At 40.1% G+C, this 18,376-nt stretch overlaps 1 protein-coding gene across 2 annotated transcripts in view; it reads left to right on the forward strand.

The window, feature by feature from the left end:
* The window catches only part of CNIH3 (cornichon family AMPA receptor auxiliary protein 3), a 108,562-nt gene extending 92,226 nt beyond the window's left edge, over nucleotides 1-16,336 (forward strand). For both annotated transcript variants that reach the window (XM_020786654.3, XM_020786655.3), the window contains 3 exons: nucleotides 9,606-9,718; nucleotides 10,574-10,717; nucleotides 15,286-16,336. In XM_020786654.3, coding sequence (XP_020642313.1) covers nucleotides 9,606-9,718; nucleotides 10,574-10,717; nucleotides 15,286-15,313 — 285 coding nt within the window. In that variant the 3' untranslated portion in view covers nucleotides 15,314-16,336. The remainder of the gene's footprint in view (nucleotides 1-9,605; nucleotides 9,719-10,573; nucleotides 10,718-15,285) is intronic.
* The last annotated feature ends 2,040 nt before the right edge of the window (nucleotides 16,337-18,376 follow it).

The following is an 18,376-nucleotide window of genomic DNA, read 5'->3' on the forward strand; positions in this document are numbered from 1 at the left end:
ACAATTAAGAAAATGTTGTTTGCTAAGAAAATAATCCCCCAAATAACACATGTATCAAAGACATGGGACTATACAAACACCCTTGCTCAAGAATTGGCTAAAACCCTTCCATACAATCTCTCTTAATTGACCCTGATAGCACACCTGCTGCATACATTAATCCCAATTGAAACACATTCCCACATTGCACTTGCCATGTACTGGATGAAATTGGCCTGTAGGAGCAATTGTTGCCTTCCTAAAAAGTGCTATAAAGAACAACTCCAGAGTCCTAAATAATCCTGGGATGACTCTGTTAGACCCATTTTACCAAGCTTTGGGATTGATACAGAGCCCTTGCCCACCTTTGCCTCTAACAGAGTTAAGCAGCTGGTTGAAGAAAAAGATATGTCTAAGTATCTTTACCATCTCACAGACACCCTGCTCTTGTTAGTTCCTCCTATACAAAATAGCATTTGGTTTGGAAATTCCTTTCGTCAGCCTCACTGTAGCCCCTTTAAGAAAGGCATTCACAGCTTTATTTTTATATTCACAGATAAATATAAGAAGGAAGGAAATGACATAGCTTCCATGCTTCTTATATTTATATAAATATGTGGTATCAGTGCCATATATGTTTTCTGTTGTTGATATATTGTGATGACCTGTGGTTTAAGCAATGATGCTTGTTCAAATTATTTATATTTTTAAAAGAATGTGGGCAAGTTAGTGCTCATTCAGTTTGGTGAGTGAGGGATGGATAATCTTCAGGGCCCAGTATGTGAGACAGTTTAGCAATTTATGGGTAGCAATCAAGTTCAGTGCATTAACTTTTGTCCAGAATACAACAGGAAGTCTATGCTTATAGTGAAGTAGTAATGCATAGTCTGTGGAATTTGGATTTCTGTGATCTTGAAAATATTGTCACTGACTTTCTGCAAAAATATATTTAGGATTTGGCATGCCCCCTGTATCTGGGAAGAGATGCCTGTTCGTTTATTGGAAATCTAAAATGTTTTAAATACCAGATGGAGAAGGGCCACACTTGTACATTATTCTGTACCCATAGTGGCTGTAAGATGTGTGTTTTCAACGGTATACATGCAATGGTTCCTAAGCACTTTAAGATCTGCAGCATGGGGAGGGAATTGCTGCCATGTGTGCATCCCAGCTGGGTGCTTATTCCAGTTCACTGCCCACACTTTGGAAGTGCTGCTCCTCACTGGTATTCAGTTCTCTTGCTTCCCCTTGTTTGCTCTAAACCATCTTGCTTGTGGTCTATAGGTTGAAATTAGCACTACTTAATAGCTGTTAAATAGGGTAATTGTCTGTTATACTCACAAGGTGTTCCTTCAGCAGCTGATTTTTCTGCTAAACATTCTTGAGCTTTAAGAAGGAGATAAAGTGAAATTCAATTATTTCCTTGCTCTGAAAACCACAAGTTCCTTCCCAGCCTTGTAATTTTTTTAAAAAAGATCAATGTTCACATTATTTATTCTTAGTAAGCAATTTATTTATTCCTGGTGGAACCAATTGAAATAGGCAATATATTTCCAAAGAATATATTGTAGATATTTTCAGCTTTCCAGAAAGACATGATGAAGACTTAAATGCTATTCACTATTTGGCTTGATTTCCTGCAGTGTTCCCATATGTGAGCAGAGAGCTGAAATGCCAGGTGAAAAAATAGTTTAGGAAATTTATCTGATCCATAGATGGTCTGGGGGAGGTTCTTACTCATCATCAGCTGACTCAGAAGATGCTTTGTCAGCCATGCTTCAAGAAGCATCCAACTTTTGTTGGGAAAGTGCAGTGAATATTTTGTTTCATTTTCTCCTGCTGTATCTCAGCTGAGAGTTATATTTTGCTCGAAATATAATGGCGAGAAATGAGAATTCCTGACAGTATTCTTTTGTCAGTTTGGGGCAATACGTTTATGAATTGCTTATGAAAACATCCCAAATGTGTCAAATCAATGAGGTGCTACTGGTGTGACTTTTGAGAATTTCTAAACTATGATTGCTATTAGAGATTCTGTTTCCTGTAGTTGACAATGGTAGGAATAAGGTAGATATGAGGAGTCATACAGCTACTGCACTTGTGTGGGCTTCACTGATAGAGAGGATACCTGGCTTTTGAAATTGTCAACCTGTCAACCAGAATAACAAATATGTTCTGTTTTTGATTTTACTATACACAATTTTATATAGTTCTTCATAATTCATAGTGAACAGGTCGACAGAATTATGTAGAGGACAAGGTAGAATAAGAGAGGAAAGGTTAGATTAGTGGCTGGGAAAGAGAACCTTTCCAGCTGATTAGGTATAACATAGGAAGCCATGGACTGTTGTCTCCTTAATACATAGGTGTCCAGGTTAGCTGAAAAATGCATGCATAATGTTCTAACCTCAATTTGTTGTGAAATCAGAGATAAATAATACTGTCATGTCCAGTGGCATATGGAAAGGGATTTTTCAACTCCTATAGAATGAATCTTTGGCCTCCAACAATGTTTGGAGAAACATTCTGGTGGCCAACTGTAAGATCTCCATATTACCAGTATGTAATTCACAAAGCCTCAAAGATCATTCCTGGGTCCATTTTGTATGGACATATCACATTATAGAACTAAGATGTAGCCGAAGGTTTTATGTCTGCAAACACCTTAAAGATTTATGTGGCATTTGGGCCAATTCGCTTTTCTGTCTGCATTTGCCATGTGGTCACCATGGAGAGACATACTCAACACCAGGTGGATTTGATTTTTTAAAGTGTTAAATCATGATTTAAATCATGATTAAATAAATCAGATTTAAATCATGATTTAAATCAATTGGATTAAAAAATAATAATTGATTTTTATCCATCCTGCTGAACACATAGAAACGCATCTTCCCCATTATTAAAAAGTATAAGGGAATCATAGCCAGAGCAACCCACTCCAGGTGTTGGAATAAGTTGTATCTCAGTCGCCAAGATGCCCTGAGTAAGAACATGTTTCTTAATATAGTATTTGCAAACTGGAGTCAGTTCTTTTAGCAACACGTATTACCATCCAGATAGTCTCAAAAAAGAAATAGATTGTAGGGATCTTTTCCAAATGGTTAAGCTACACCCCCCACCCCAAAATGCCAGTAGTGTTAAACACTTGGGAGTAGTTTGTAGTGATACTGATTCAACAGATTGTGTCAGAATTTCAAAAGTGGTGGGCATCAATTGCAAGATTGTTATATCAGTTGGAGAATTATTACAATGACACAATAGTTACCTTCTAATGAGATCAAGCGTTTTTATCCTTGGTGTTTATCTGCTTCAAAGAATTTGCTGTGTAGGTGTGATTAAGATTGCAGGGCCTTTTACCCTAATTAATGCATCTTGCTTCATGTCTAATTTTTTCCCCTCCTCCTCCTCTTGTAAAAAGAGCACCTACAGGATGTCCTATCTTTCACTGATGATAACTTGTGGTACAGTTCACAATCTGAAGTCCAGGTTCTGCTAATGATTTATCACCACTCGACGTTTTCCCAGCTCTGATTAATAGCATAGTTGCAAGCCTCTCAGTAAGAAAGATTAATTATGTTCACAAATAAAAAGTGTTTTAATCATGGACATCTATCAAACATGGTAACCCAACATTTAAAGCCATTTGAACTAGAAATGTATCAGCAGTGGTTGCAACTGCTTTCAGAGGAAGGGTTTTCAAAAACAGACACCCGGATGCGTTTTACTGAAACTGCTATAACTCATTCCAGTCTATCAGAAAATGGTAGGATGGAACTGTAAATGAATAATATATCTGTACTGAAAGAAGTAATGCACTTGTCCTATTATGAAGTGGCTTGCACCAGAAGAATGCCAAATCCCATCTGTTTTAAATCAGTATTTCCAAACCTGGGCATGCTGTATTAAAACCTACAGCTCTATCAGGGAGAAAAGAGGATTTGTGTACATACAGACATTTTAAAGACTATCTAAATAAAATGGCCTTGAATTAGATGTAAAAGCAATGTTATCAGTAAAAGAAGGAGAGACCATATATTCTAAGGATCAAATTTAATGTGTTAATTTGAAAAGTTATTCTGAGCTGAAATCATGCCAACTAGATTGGATGATTTACATGTCTGCAGTCACATTTCTTCAACAGATTGTGTATGTTTAAGCGTATCCTTTAAGCATTATAGGTGTATACTGAATATATAGAGAGAGACTGATTCAGCCTTTCAACTTAGGTGGGTCTTTAAAGGATAGCGGTCTTCAAGGGTCATAGGATCTGAGAATCAAAACTACCTCTGTGCATGCCTTCACCATTTGTATCTAAAGCTCAGAATGTACTGCTGAATTGGTACTAAGAACATTTGTATAAAATATTATCATGTGGGACTAAGGGTGTGATCAGACAGAGATATGTTCCATGGTTTGGTCCTCTTTGAGGACGGGTTTCTTTTTTTCATTGACCACATGATGTACAGACAATTGTTAACCAGCCTGTCTCTCCTTCTTGCCTACCCACACTTTTTGGGGTCTCTGTTAGGAGTTATTTAAGTGCAGGTAGGATCACTTCATTTCGGCTTCATTCTTGCAGATGTGATTGCCATGATCAATCCAAAGTGGATGGCTTAAGCTGTCACTTTACTTAAGCTGCTTCAGAATCTAATCAGTTATTAAGAAACTGAAAGCTTCCTCCCACTCCTCCGTAGAGGGAGAAACTGAAGAGAGTGCAATTTTTTTCTTGTGTCATCGGCTCCCCGACATAAGAAATAGCAAAACACCTAGCCACCCTCCTACAGAACCACATTGGACAAACCTCATCCTACATCAAAGACTCAGGACATTTCATAAGCAAGATCAGCACCCTAAAACTCAAGCCCGGGGACAGACTGATTAGCTTTAACGTAGTATCCCTATAAAGGACACTCTGACACTCCTCCAGCAGATCTTTCTGGTCATGGGGAGCCCCCTCAGCCCGGTTATAGCAAACTTCTATATGGAACATTTTAAAAAAACAGGCTCTGGCTTTGGCTTTCTTCACACCCACAGTCTGGTTCTGATACGTGGATGACACCTTCGCAATTTGGAACCATTATGAAGAAAAACTAGAAGAATTTCTAAACCATCTTAACAACATCCACCCAAATATACAATTCACCATGGAAAAAGAAATAGAGGGCCAGCTACCTTTCTTACATGTCGTGGTCATATGCAAAACTGACCTCCCTCCTATTGGGACACAAGATCTATAAAAAACCCACCCACACAGACCTACACAAAAACTCCAACCACCATCCATGACAAAAAAGATGCATAATCAAAACACTGGTAGACCGTGCAAATCGGAACTTGAAGCTCAATTTCTCAGCACCAAACTCAACCATCTGAATTGGGCCCTACAGGCGAATGGCTATTCCAAGAATGAAATCAAAAGAGCCATAAAACCAAGAAAGCAACACCAAACTGAAGAGGAAAAACAGCCATCCATAAATAAAGTATTTCTGCAATACATCAAAGGGGTCACGGACCTCATGGGGAAACTTTTGAGAAAACACAACCTACAAACAGTATTCAGACCAACCACAAAAATACAACAAAAGTTACGGTCAGCAAAGGACAAAAGGGACCCCCTCACCACTGCAGGAGTATACCGGATACCTTGCAGTTGTGGACAGGTATATATAAACGCAGTATTCACACCAGAATCAAAGAACATGAAAGACACTGCAGACTAAAACAACCAGAAAAATCAGCTGTAGCTGAACATGCCCTTAAACAAGCTGGACATGAAGTTCTATTTCAAAATACTGAAGTACTGGACAATACCAGCAATCATTATGTTAGACTGCACAGGGAAGCCATTGAAATCCATAAACATCAGCATAGCTTCAAGAAAAAAGAAGAAAGTCTGAAACTGAACAAGGCCTGGCTTTCAGCACTGGAAAATACAGCCTGCAGAAGGTCAACGAACTCTACCCAGCCACAAGGACAAGGGATCATTGCACAGAAAAGACCAGCTAAAGACACCCATCAACCACAGTGACAGATAATCTCTCCCACTTATCACAACAATACATCCACAACAAAAAAACGCTGATCACCCAATCTCCTGAAAAGGACAAAAGCTGTTCCCACAGCTATAAATACCCAACTATCAAACAAACAGCAACAGAGCATGGACAGAGTTCCCACTCCAGTCATCTGAAGATGCCGGTCACAGAGACTGGCGAAATGTCAGGAAAAACAACCTTCAGAACATGGCCAAAGAGCCTGAAAAACCCACAACAACCATCAGATCTTGGCCGTGAAAGCCTCTGAGAATACGTTTTTTTGGGCTATTTGGCCTTGTTCTGGAGTTTTTTCTTCCTAATGTTTCACCAGTCTCTGTGGCTGGCATCTTCAGAGGACAGGAGTTAGAACTCTGTCTGTGTTCTGGTGTAGTGTGTGGGATATTTGAGTATTTGCAGCTGTGGGATCAGCTTTTTGTCCTTTTCAGGAGATTGGGTGATTATGGTGATCAGGGTGTTTTTTGTACTATCCCAATGCTACACCAGAACATAGACAAAGTTCTAACTCCTGTCCTCTGAAGAGACTGGCAAAACGTTAGGAAGAAAAACCTCCAGAACACAGCCAAACAGCCTGAAAAACCTGTAATAACCATTGGATCCCAGTCATGAAAGCCTTCGAGAATACAATAATAATACAATTGGGGCATAAAGCAAATATCACAAAGTGTAGTAAAACAAGTACAATGCTATTGATTACAGTTAAAAGCATTAATTATAAAAAACAAGAAGCATGGCGGTGTGATGGATGGTATTTTAGCAAACACTGTTGTACCATAAAGCTGTTTGTTCAGGGAAGGCCTGCTACAATGGCCAAGTTTTTAACAGCCTAAATGTGCCCACCACCTCCCAGTGTTTTGGAAAGAACTGAACATTAATGGATGGGGAGCTGTATCTTGAAATGAATAAACTCTGTGTTTGTGGGGTGATGAGCAGAGGAGGAGTGAATATACTTTGGAATTTTTCCATACAGAGGGAAGTTTAAAATCTGAAAATAAGTGTATAACAGGTTGAAATGTCATTTTAAATTCATTTGTACAGCCCACTGGTGCAGTTGATGGCATGGCCATTACTTTACATAAATATAGATTAAAAACCATTTTAAAAGTATTGAAAATTGCATTTATGTCTTTCACGGGCATGCATTAATAGCAGGAAAGAAGTTCAAAAGCATCTAAGCAGCATGGATGAAATTTACATTTATGTTCTGAGAATTTCAGCCAATGATCTCAAAGATGGACCAGATATCATATTACAAAAAGGCAAGCTGAAGGGGCTGGGGAGCCCAGTTCACATTCCCAGCATCTCCACAGGCTGTACTGAGCCTCTAAATAGAGGATTTCAGCCATTTTAAAAAAGTAACTAGAAAGTGGTCAGGTGGTTACTTATAAGCGACAGCTACAGCTTCTTCTTCTTCTTCTTCTTCTTCTTCTTCTTCTTCTTCTTCTTCTTCTTCTTCTTCTTCTTCTTCTTCTTCTTGATGTTGAAGGTCTTAGGGGATCCCCTACCAAGACAGTGGGGAAAACAAAACAAAACACAGGTTAGAAATCCCCCTTTTTTTAGTAGGGAAGGCACCTGGAATCTCAGGGGAATGTAGAAAAGATGCCCCTGGGGGCCACATGTGATACTGCCACTGCTTTGCATTGCACTCTACTGTGCTAATTGTTTACGTCAGATCATAGTTACTGAAAGTCACTGAGCCTGAGATAGGTGTGCTGACATTTTCTCTGCTATGTTTTAGAGCAGAGTGGTAATGGTAGAACATTAAGGATAACATCTGTTGTTTGTGGCTGAGGCAATTCAGCTCTTGTATCAGGGGATGTCATCAGAAAATGCATTAAGCCTTTCATTCCATCAGTAAATGCATTTCTTCTCTAGAGCATCAGACCTTGTTTCCCCCATTTTTCTACTTGTTATAAGTGCTGAATTCCCCCTTTTTTGTTCCGCAATTCCCCTCAAGGGCAACATGGGATATTGAATATATTCTACTGTGAATATATTCAAAATTCATTAGGCTTTTATGAATGGTGCTTCCAGATGGCTAGCCCTGAGCACCACCAATTAAATTATGCTATATTGTTCAACTATTCTGTATTTTAATCCTTAACCATTATTTTTGGGGAAAGGAAGATTAGAAAATAATAGGAAAACACTAATGGTTACAAGTGGAAGACAACATTGCCTTGATCCTGCATAAAATCCTGTGAATGAGGCAGGAAAACTGCACAAAAAACATATGTTCTGGAAGTGCCCCAAGCTTTAGTTAATTATGGGTACGGCTACACTAGCAGCAAGGAACGAGCTTGTGTGGGCCACCTGGGAATTAGTGGGCTTGATTAGAATGATCTAATCAAACCCAACTGTTCACACAGAAATGGCTTCTGCTAATATCGTGAAGTGGCTTAATGAGCACGTCACTTTGGAATATTGTCAAATTATTCATTTCCTCTGCTTAGCAGAGATTAGGGGAAGTTAAAAAAAATTGAATATAGGATACAGGATATAGACTATTGTTGAGGCACTGTATAAGTTAAAAAATTATTTGCCTTCTCTTAAAGGGCCAGGTGAGAAAATCTCACCTGGCCCTTTAAGGCAAAGCAAATAAAAGATCTTTTTTTTCTAATTATAACTGATGTAGTGAATTAGCAATAGTCTACTTCTAGTCAAAAATATTTTTCTTTTCATGTCCCCTGCTCGCTACAGAGTAGGGGAAGTGATTAATTTGCCAATATCCTGAAGTGGCTTACTTATTAAGTGACTTCACAATATTGGCAAATTGAAGGAGGAAGGCTTGCTTTGGATTGTTTCCAATGATCACACGTGGTGGAACTGATCCAAATCAGAGTGATCTTACTTGCACCAGAAAAGTAGAATCCTCTTGACAGGGGCCAGTAAGAGATGGGTGAGAATGTTCTGGGAGTGGGCTGATGCACTCTAATAAAGTTGTTGCCTGATTGCTATCTTTGAGAGTGCACCCACCCATCCTGCAGCACTCCAAAATGTAGGCGAAACAGGCTGTGTAAGCCTTTGTGTCTGTAGGTTAAATGGAGCAACAATCTACATAATAAATTCATGGGAATTTACTAGAATTTTATCACTGTACACATGATAGCCAGTAGCACTCACTGGCATTTTTAAAGCTTTCAGAAAGTATTCATTTACATTGAGAACTAAAGTCCCCCCCCCCCAATTTTTTGCCTCATTGTTTTACAGGAAACTCTAGCATTCAAAAAACGTCCAACTGACTATCCCAAACAAAACACAGAACAGAATTTCAAACACTCTTTTCAGATGGCTACATAACTCTTCCTGCAGAAGGGGAGGAAGCAATAGGTTTGGATTGGATGCAGTGCTCCTTTTGCTTTAGGTCCATATAATTATGGTACAGACTGAAGCTACCCAAATGTACCCAGGCCTGCTAGGCAGCAGAGTAGGAGATTTGCAAATAATTGCATGTCTAATTTTATGACAAGATCATTAAAAAATAATAATGATAATAAATAAGAACCATTAGAATTGTTTGTATTCCAACAACTTTCTAACCATTTCTGTTTTCTTCCCTCCCGCCCCCAGCTAGTATTGCCAGAATACTCCATCCATAGCCTTTTCTGTATAATGTTTCTGTGTGCTCAAGAATGGCTGACCCTTGGTTTGAATATTCCTCTGCTTTTCTATCACTTCTGGCGGTAAGTCATAATTCTTCTTGGAGTTGTCTTTGTTCCTGGGGCCACCCTTTCCTGACCTAGTCTCTGTGTTGCCTGATATAACAAAGCAGGTAGGCTTTTAGCACTTACATTACAATACAGTGAAAAGGTAAAACAGGCTAGCTCATGCTCACTGGCAGGCAATCCATGCACTCATATATTGTTGTCATTTGATGTGCAGTGCTTTCTCCAGTGCCATATTGCTCTTTTTTTTGCATGGGCAATGAGAAAGTACTCACTGGAACATCTTAGGCAGCAAAATATCTTGGGCGTTCCCTGGCTGTGTGTAGCAAGTGCTTCGTGATAACTGGCCTCATGTGTGGTTCTATAGATTTCAGCCACACTGGTGTCTACCCTTCTTTTTGCAACCCTGTAGATAAAGTTGCTAGAGTTCCATGGGAAATATTGGAAATGGGCACATGGTTATCTTTTTATACAGATGAATTTTCAAGCATCAAGTTATCCCAAGGGTTATGAGTGGGAATTGGACCTTTTATGAGTTGTTTCTGATAAAATATGTCATTTTTTTGATGGGATAATAGGCTAAAATATGCTGAGATGCAAAATTCATATAGATTTTGCAGGAAAAATCCAAGACTCTACTATTCCTCTAGTATATTTTTCCTGTACTAGCTGCATGAATTTTTATTCTGGTTCTTCATATGAATTTCTCTTTGGAGAGGAAAAATGCATGCTGCGAATTAAAGTTCTGCAGCAAAATACTAAAAGGAAAGCTGTTTATCACCTAAGATAGTAGTGAACAACATTCATTTGTAGTTTAGTGTAACTTCCAGGTGTAACTTCTGGATTCTTTCCACATGTTTTTCTCTTTCTCAGGTATTTCCACTGTCCAGCAGACAGTACAGAACTAGCATATGATCCACCAGCAGTAATGAATGCAGATACCTTGAGTTACTGCCAAAGAGAGGCCTGGTGTAAACTAGCTTTCTATCTGCTCTCGTTCTTCTATTATCTTTACTGGTAAGCTTGGGTTCATTTCCTATAAAGAAACTCCCCAACCTGATGCACTCCAGGTGTAGAGGGTGGATAAAAGCAATAGAACATCGTCTGATAAATAGTAATATATTTTATGGATTATGTAATCTGCTATTACCTCTTCCCATAGCGCAGGCTGTTTATATGCAAAGAGAGTGGAGTAAATAAACCTCTTGACCTTTCTGAATTTGGAAGTTAGGAGGGCAGGTAGCAAGACAAAGAGGACAGAATGCAGGTATGAGTAAATGGAATGGCAAAGCACTGAATCATATTTTGAACAGATACAGTAGCGAGAAGTACCAAAGTACTAGTTACTGAGAACCAGACTAGAAGTGATGGCAACAAATCCCTGGCTTTTAAACAGAGGGAATAAACATTGTGTTTTTGCCCTGCAGCTCTCAGAATATCTCAGGAACATGTTGACTCAATGCTTGTAAGGGCTGTACTGTACTCAAAAAAAAAAAAAAAAGGAAATAGGAAGTACAGTATATCACAGAAGTGAGTACACCCCCTCACATTTCATAAATATTTAGTATATCTTTTCACGTGACAACACTGAAGAAACGACACTTAGCTACAATGTAAAGCAGTGAGTATACAGCTTGTATAACTATATAAGTGCAATCCCATCAAAGTAACGCAACACACAGTCATTAATGCCTAAACTACTGGCAACAAAAGTGAGTACACCCCTAAATGATAATGCCCAAATTGGGCCCAAGTAGCTGTTTACTGTACAATTGCACTCATTTCACACACTAGCAAGGTTATGCTCAAAATCCTACAAGGTCGGCTTCAGCAGGAAGCAACAGTTAGAACTGGATATGGAACAACTGATTGGTTCAAAATTGGGAAAGGAGTACGACAAGGATGTATATTGTCCCCCTGCTTATTTAATTTATATGCAGAATACATCATGTGAAAGGTTGGACTGGAGGAATCCCAAACCAGAATTAAGATTGCTGGAAGAAACATCAACAACCTCTGATATGCAAATGATACCACTCTGATGGCAGAAAGTGAGGAGGAATTAAGGAACCTTGTAATGAGGATGAAAGAGGAGAGTGCAAAAAACAATCTGAAGCTCAACATCAAAAAAACTAAGAACATGGCAGCTGGTCCCATTACCTCCTGGCAAATAGAAGGGGAAGATATGGAGGCAGTGACAGATTTTACTTTCTTGGGTTCCATGATCACTGTAGATGGTGACAGCAGGCACGAAATTAAAAGACGCCTACTTCTTGGGAGGACAGCAATGACAAACCTTGACATCATCTTTAAAAGCAGAGACATCACCTTGCCAACAAAAGTCCGATTAGTCAAAGCTATGTTTTTTTCTGTAGTGATATACGGAAGTGAGAGTTGGACCATAAAGAAAGCTGACCGCCGAAGAATTGATGCTTTTGAATTGTGGTGCTGAAGGAGGCTCTTGAGAGTCCCCTGGACTGCAAGGAGAACAAACCTATCAATTCTGAAGGAAACCAACCCTGAGTGCTCACTGGAAGGACAGATCCTGAAGCTGAGGCTCCAATACTTTGGCCATCTCATGAGAAGAGAAGACTCCCTGGAAAAGACCCTGGTGTTGGGAAAGTGTGAAAGCAAGAGGAGAAGGTGACGACAGAGGACAAGATGGTTGGACAGTGTCATCAAAGCTACTAACATGAATTTGACCCAACTCCGGGAGGCAGTGGAAGACAGGAGGGCCTGGCGTGCTCTGGTCCATGGGGTCACAAAAAGTTGGACACTACTAAAACACAACAAGCTTTTTTCCCTCCATTGTGTCATGAAACCCCTTAGTGTCTCACATGTGAAAGGGGAGCAACTGTTATTGCTCTCACTCTCTCAGACTGGTCCCTGGAAGTTTCACATGGTAATGAACTATCTGAGGATCTGAAAAAATGAATTGTTGCTCTACATGAGGATGGCCTAGGCCAAACTGGGAAGAAGAAAAACAGCGGGCGGTGTCCGGCGGCGGCATAACTGGAAGTGGCGGTGGAAGGGGAATCCCAGCATGGAGGTGCCTCAAGACCCCACTTCGGATCCACTGACAGCACCAGCTGCTCCTGATCCGCCTGCCAAAGCACCAGCACTGCAGCTGAAGCCGTCTTCTCAGGTTGGGCTGTGCGGGGGGGGGAGTAGTGATCTCACGACCTATGGCTCGCATACAGAAAGGGATCCGCGTGCCAGCTGTGGCAGGTGTGCCATAGATTTGCCATCGTTGGCCTAGGCTATAAGAAGATTGCCAAAACCCTGAAACTGAGCTGCAGCACAGTGGCCAAGACCACACAATGGTTTAACAGGACAGGTTCCATTCAGAACAGGCCTCGCCATGGTCGACCAAAGAAGTTGAGTGCCCATGCTCAGCGTCATATCCAGAGGTTGGCTTTGGGAAATAGACGTATGAGTGCTGCCAGCAATGCTGCAGAGGTTGAAGGGGTGGGGGGGTCAGCCTATCAGTGCTCAGACCATACGCCACATACTGCATCAAATTGGTTTCCAGGGCTATCCTCCCAGAAGGAAGACTCTTCTAAAGATGATGCACAAGAAAGGCCGCATACGGTTTGCTGCAGACAAGCAGACTAAAGACCTGGATTTCTGGCACCATGTCGTGTGGTCCAATGAGACCAAGATCAACTTATTTGGTTCAAATGGTGCCAAGCATGTGTGGCGGCAATCAGGTGAGGAGTACAAAGACAAGTGTGTCTTGCCTACAATCGAGCATGACTGTGGGAGTGCCATGGTCTGGGGCTGCATGAGTGCTGCCGGCACTGGGGTGCTACAGTTCATTGAGGGAACCAGCTCTGTGATGTCATCATGGAGGAGTGGATGAGGACTCCAGTGGCAACCTGTGATGCTCTGGTGAACTCTATGCCAAGACAGTTAAGGCAGTGCTGGAAAATAATGGTAGCCACACAAAATATTGACACTTTGTGCCCAATTTGGACATTGTCACTTAGGGGTGTACTCACTTTTGTTGCCAATGGTTTAGTAATTAATGTCTCTGTGTTGCATTTTTTTGAGGGGACAGTGCATTTACATTGTTATACAAGCTGTATACTCACTGCTTTACATTGTAGCCAAGTGTCATTTCTTCAGTGTTGTCACATGAAAAGATATACTAAAATATTTATGAAATGTGAGGGGGTGTACTCACTTCTGTGATATACTATATTTTTCATTTTTAACAGGAGAAAGAGTGGTTGCAGAAGGCAGAATCCTCCTTCTGCTTGCTCCAAAAGTGTCCACAATGGCCAGTTTTCTGTTCAAATAATCTCTGAAACCAGGTTAACTGGTTGGGTGACAATTAGAGATGAGCATGAGTTATGTAGTGCCTCTTCGTATAAAGATCTCCGTGTGGCATCACAGGTGCTGCATGTTCCCTTCCCCAACCTCCCGGACAGTTGCTCTGCTCACAAGCCTCTGTGCACTACCTGGGCAGTCCTCCATCACCGGCTGCACAGTCCAGGAAGGAGCTTGGGCTTCCTTTTCCCATTTCCTCCAGCTGCGGACCACTCAGACAGAGCATATAATGCTCTTGTTACAACAACTATACTGGTTGTCAGTCTGTTTCTGGGTGCATTTCAATGTTATGGTCATTACCTATGAAGTTCTATATGGCTTGGGGCCAGGCTACCTGAAGGACTCCCCATATGAGCCTTTTCAGCACTTAAGATTGTCAGACAAGGCCCTTCTCTCAGTCCCATTGACAGTGCAGGCATGGCTTTTGGGGATATGAAAGAGTGTCTATAAGTAAGATAAATAAATGTCCTTTCCTTCCCTTCCAAATCTGTTGTTAAACTTGATTTTTCTGCTGTCCAAAAGTGTTTTAAACAAATAAAAAACAACATTTAAATAGAAATATTGTCTGTACTTCAAAGACTTGCTAGTAGACATTTTGGAGATAAAACACACTATGGTAATAGGGACATGGTGGCGCTGCGGGCTAAACTGCAGAAGCCTTGGTGTGCTGCAGGGTCAGAAGACCAGCAGTCGTAAGATCGAATCCACGCGACGGAGTGAGCTCCCGTCACTTTGTCCCAGCTCCTCGCCAACCTAGCAGTTTGAAAGCATGTAAATGCGAGTAGTTAAATAGGTACCATCTCGGTGAGAAGGTAAACAGCATTCCGTGTATAGCTGCGCTGGCCACGTGACAACGGAAACTGTCTTCGGACAAACGCTGGCTCTATGGCTTGGAAACGGGGATGAGCACCGCCCCCTAGAGTAGAAAACAACTGACTAAAATGTCAAGGGGAACCTTTACCTTTATGGTAAAAATACCATAGATTCAATGCAAATTCAGGCACAAGTTGAAAACTATGGGGGGACAGCAAAAAAAGAAAGTTAAATGTTGTGCATGTTCCAAGTATCATCGTTACATCCATCATAGTTTTTATGCAATGTGCAGGTGCCATGAAGAAGCAGGCAGGTATTGCAAGGAAGAAATCAGGACTTCAGAGTCAGCATAAATTACTGTAGGGTCCAAAGAAAAATGTAGGTGGCTTCACATATTTCAAACGGATGCTTTCATTCTGTACTTTTTTCTTTATGTTCAGCATGATCTACGCCTTAGTGAGCTCCTAATTCAAAGATGCCGCCAAAAGCTGAAAACAACAAAGGATGCAGAAGAAAGACAAGCTAGCCTGCAGTGAGGCTTGATACATAAAGCACAGTAAAGAGATGGAAGCTTTGAACCCAGCAGACATGCAGGATATAAAAGGGAAACATGTGGGAAAAACCCCTTAGGGAGGATAGTTGAATGCAGAAGTGGAGAAACTTGGAAGTGACAGAAGGCTGAGCAAACTGCTTCTCTCTCTTACCTCTTAGTGTTTTACAATCTTTGGATTTATGATTTCTCTGTGTAAACAAAACAGTATGTGTTTATAAAGTTAAAAGTAGCTATATTTGAAGACAATTTCATTTGTGTGTAATAGAAGAGAAGGTTTGTCACATTAATTTTTTGCAGGAGAACAGCAAGTTCTGCAACAAAGAGAATTGTGTCTCATATTCTTTCTTCACACAGAAGACAGTAAAGCAAGATAGCTCCCTATGGAAACTGTGGTCAAGAGGGATGCATAATACTCTGCTTCCTGAGACTAATCACTTACTGGAGAAAAGCTGGGAAAACATTTGGTTAATTGCTCTTGTGATTCATGGAAGAAGAAATACTTCTTGCCAGGACCCAAGGCAGAAACACACACAAAGTGTGTGTCCTGCCATTCTTAGTTAAAGGCCCTTTATGTGATTGGCTCTCTGGTAGTTTATACTCATATGTCCCAGCAGTGCTGTATCAAGGCACACATGGTGCCATAAAATAGTGCTAGTGCATTATATATGACAGTTATGTGGAGCACTCTGTAGTATAGTATTCTTCCTACTGAAGAAAATATACACTAGTAAAACTTATGGAGGAATGGGGTAACAGAGTGTTCTACAACCCAAAATGCAAACTGTAAAGGACCACATATTTAGTCTGCAGTCTTGTATGTGGCTTCAGTTGTAGAAACCAAATGAATCTAATGTTAATGAGTTTGTTCAGTTTTTCTTTTGCATCAAATGGATGTTGTAGAACATACAGTAGTAATAAATGTCATTTTTCCATTAAAAGTTTCTGTTTTCATCTTAAGATATCAGGATGACCACATTGACAGAAATAGGCTTTATTCATGTCTCTCATATAAATGTACACATGTATTGTTTTAAGTTTGTAGTAAACTTTATGTTACAGTTTTAAAAGTGCCTGTGAGGTAGAAAGTAAGTCTCATTGAATCCACTGCAGTTTTCTTCTGAGTTAAATTGCTTAGAAATACCTTTCTCATGATGGAGTCTGACAAGCTGATAAAGGGATGGAGAACATGTGATGACTAGATTTTGTTTGATTGCAGCTCTCGTTATCATTGACCATTGGGTTTGCTAGATTCTTAAGGTTTCAGTCCAACAATATCTGGAAGACTACTGGATGTTCTCCGTCCTGGATTTAATGTAAACAGTTCCTAATGTCACACCCAGGATGTCCACCCTTGCTGAAACCACAGCAGAGTAACATCTTGGATGGAGTGGCATACTGCAACAGATGTACCAATGACAAAGCTTATATATTGAAATCAGCTACAAAGAGGAGGACCACCACTTCAGTTCTGTGTATGTTACTCTCAATTCTCACTCAGATCAGCAGGGCTTATACCCCAGGTACATGCAAACAGAATGTCACCCTAAAGCTCCAGTCCAGCTTTTTCCAGAACAAGTGTAAGTGACTGTATTCAGAATGGTAAACAACTCAAGATTGCACTGTATAGCTAAATGTAGGTGGTGATCCAACTGGTGGTCATTTATTAGTCAGATTTGGCCCATGGGCTGTAAGGTCCTTACCAGGATGGTTTAACATTAGACTTATTTACCTTGGTTTGGGTAGGAATTAGCAATCAGTCATTTATAAGCACATGGTACTGAAGATTCAGCTGATCAAGAAGATACGGTAATTGTTTTAAAGGTAAGGAGACAAAATGATCTCCCCCCTTCACAGTAAATCAAGAGAAGGTAAGTGGTACAGTAAACATTAAGTAAGCATTGCTATAGGGAGAAAACCATTTTAGGGCTAGCTACATGATTGTGTGCTGCCAGTTTTAACTCATATATCCACTCAGGTATGCAAAATCAATCTGAATTATTAAAGTATCTTATTGAACATGTTTAAGAATTTGTTATATCTGTTTGAATGAGTTTCTGCTGCTGAAATCCTGTTGTACAATTACACAAATGACATCACTTTTAAATATGAATCACCATAAGAAATAGCAATAGACATTATCGGTTGCATGCCAAGTTGTACAACTCAGAGTGCAACAGATAATGTCTGCTTAGATTTCTTAACTTATGGCAGTTTACACCCATCATTTGCATAACTGTGCAACAGGACTTCAGCCAGTGGATAAGGGACCAGTGTCAAAAGCTTTGCTGTGTCTCTGACCAGGCCAAACTCAAAGAAATACAATATTTGATACAGTATATGAATAATTATACTGGAACCAAGAAGTGCTGTCCTGTGAACAGTAGAGTTTGTGATTTTTCTTTCTTTCTTGTTCTAACTATAATTAAAGACTTAAGTAGTTTCTTAGACAAATGCTTTTTCTGTCCTTCCTTCACATAAGAAGAAGCTTGCCAACTGTTAGATTCTTGTGTGCTTTTTTCTTAGGTTCAGTGTGTACTCTTGGAATTATTGCATCATACATCCCTTTTAATGTTTTTTAGTGACACAGCTGTGCCACATAAAATAGCCATCAGTAAGTTTCGGAGTTGCATCAAACCCATTCATTTGCAAAACATCATGTTGGGAAATAGGAAAGCAACACTTGAACCAATGCTTATATTTAAAGTAAACAAAATGTGTACTTTGTTGGATTTTTTGATCAGGATCCCACAAATTCCCAGGGACAGGGAACTTCCATCTAGTGATTTTTTAAAATACAAACTTAACACAGTATCTTGCTTTGTACATAATATCCAATTTGTATTTCTGTAATTATAGAAGCCTGATCCAGGAAGGCTTCTATCAGTGAAACAAGAAAGGAGGTGATTTTAACTATATATTCTTCCTTCCATCCTGTGGCAAAAAGTTCTCTAATCCTCTGGAGAAAATTGGACTAAGTA

This window comes from Pogona vitticeps, chromosome 1 (genome assembly GCF_051106095.1).
Source record: "Pogona vitticeps strain Pit_001003342236 chromosome 1, PviZW2.1, whole genome shotgun sequence".
NCBI lineage: Eukaryota > Metazoa > Chordata > Lepidosauria > Squamata > Agamidae > Pogona > Pogona vitticeps.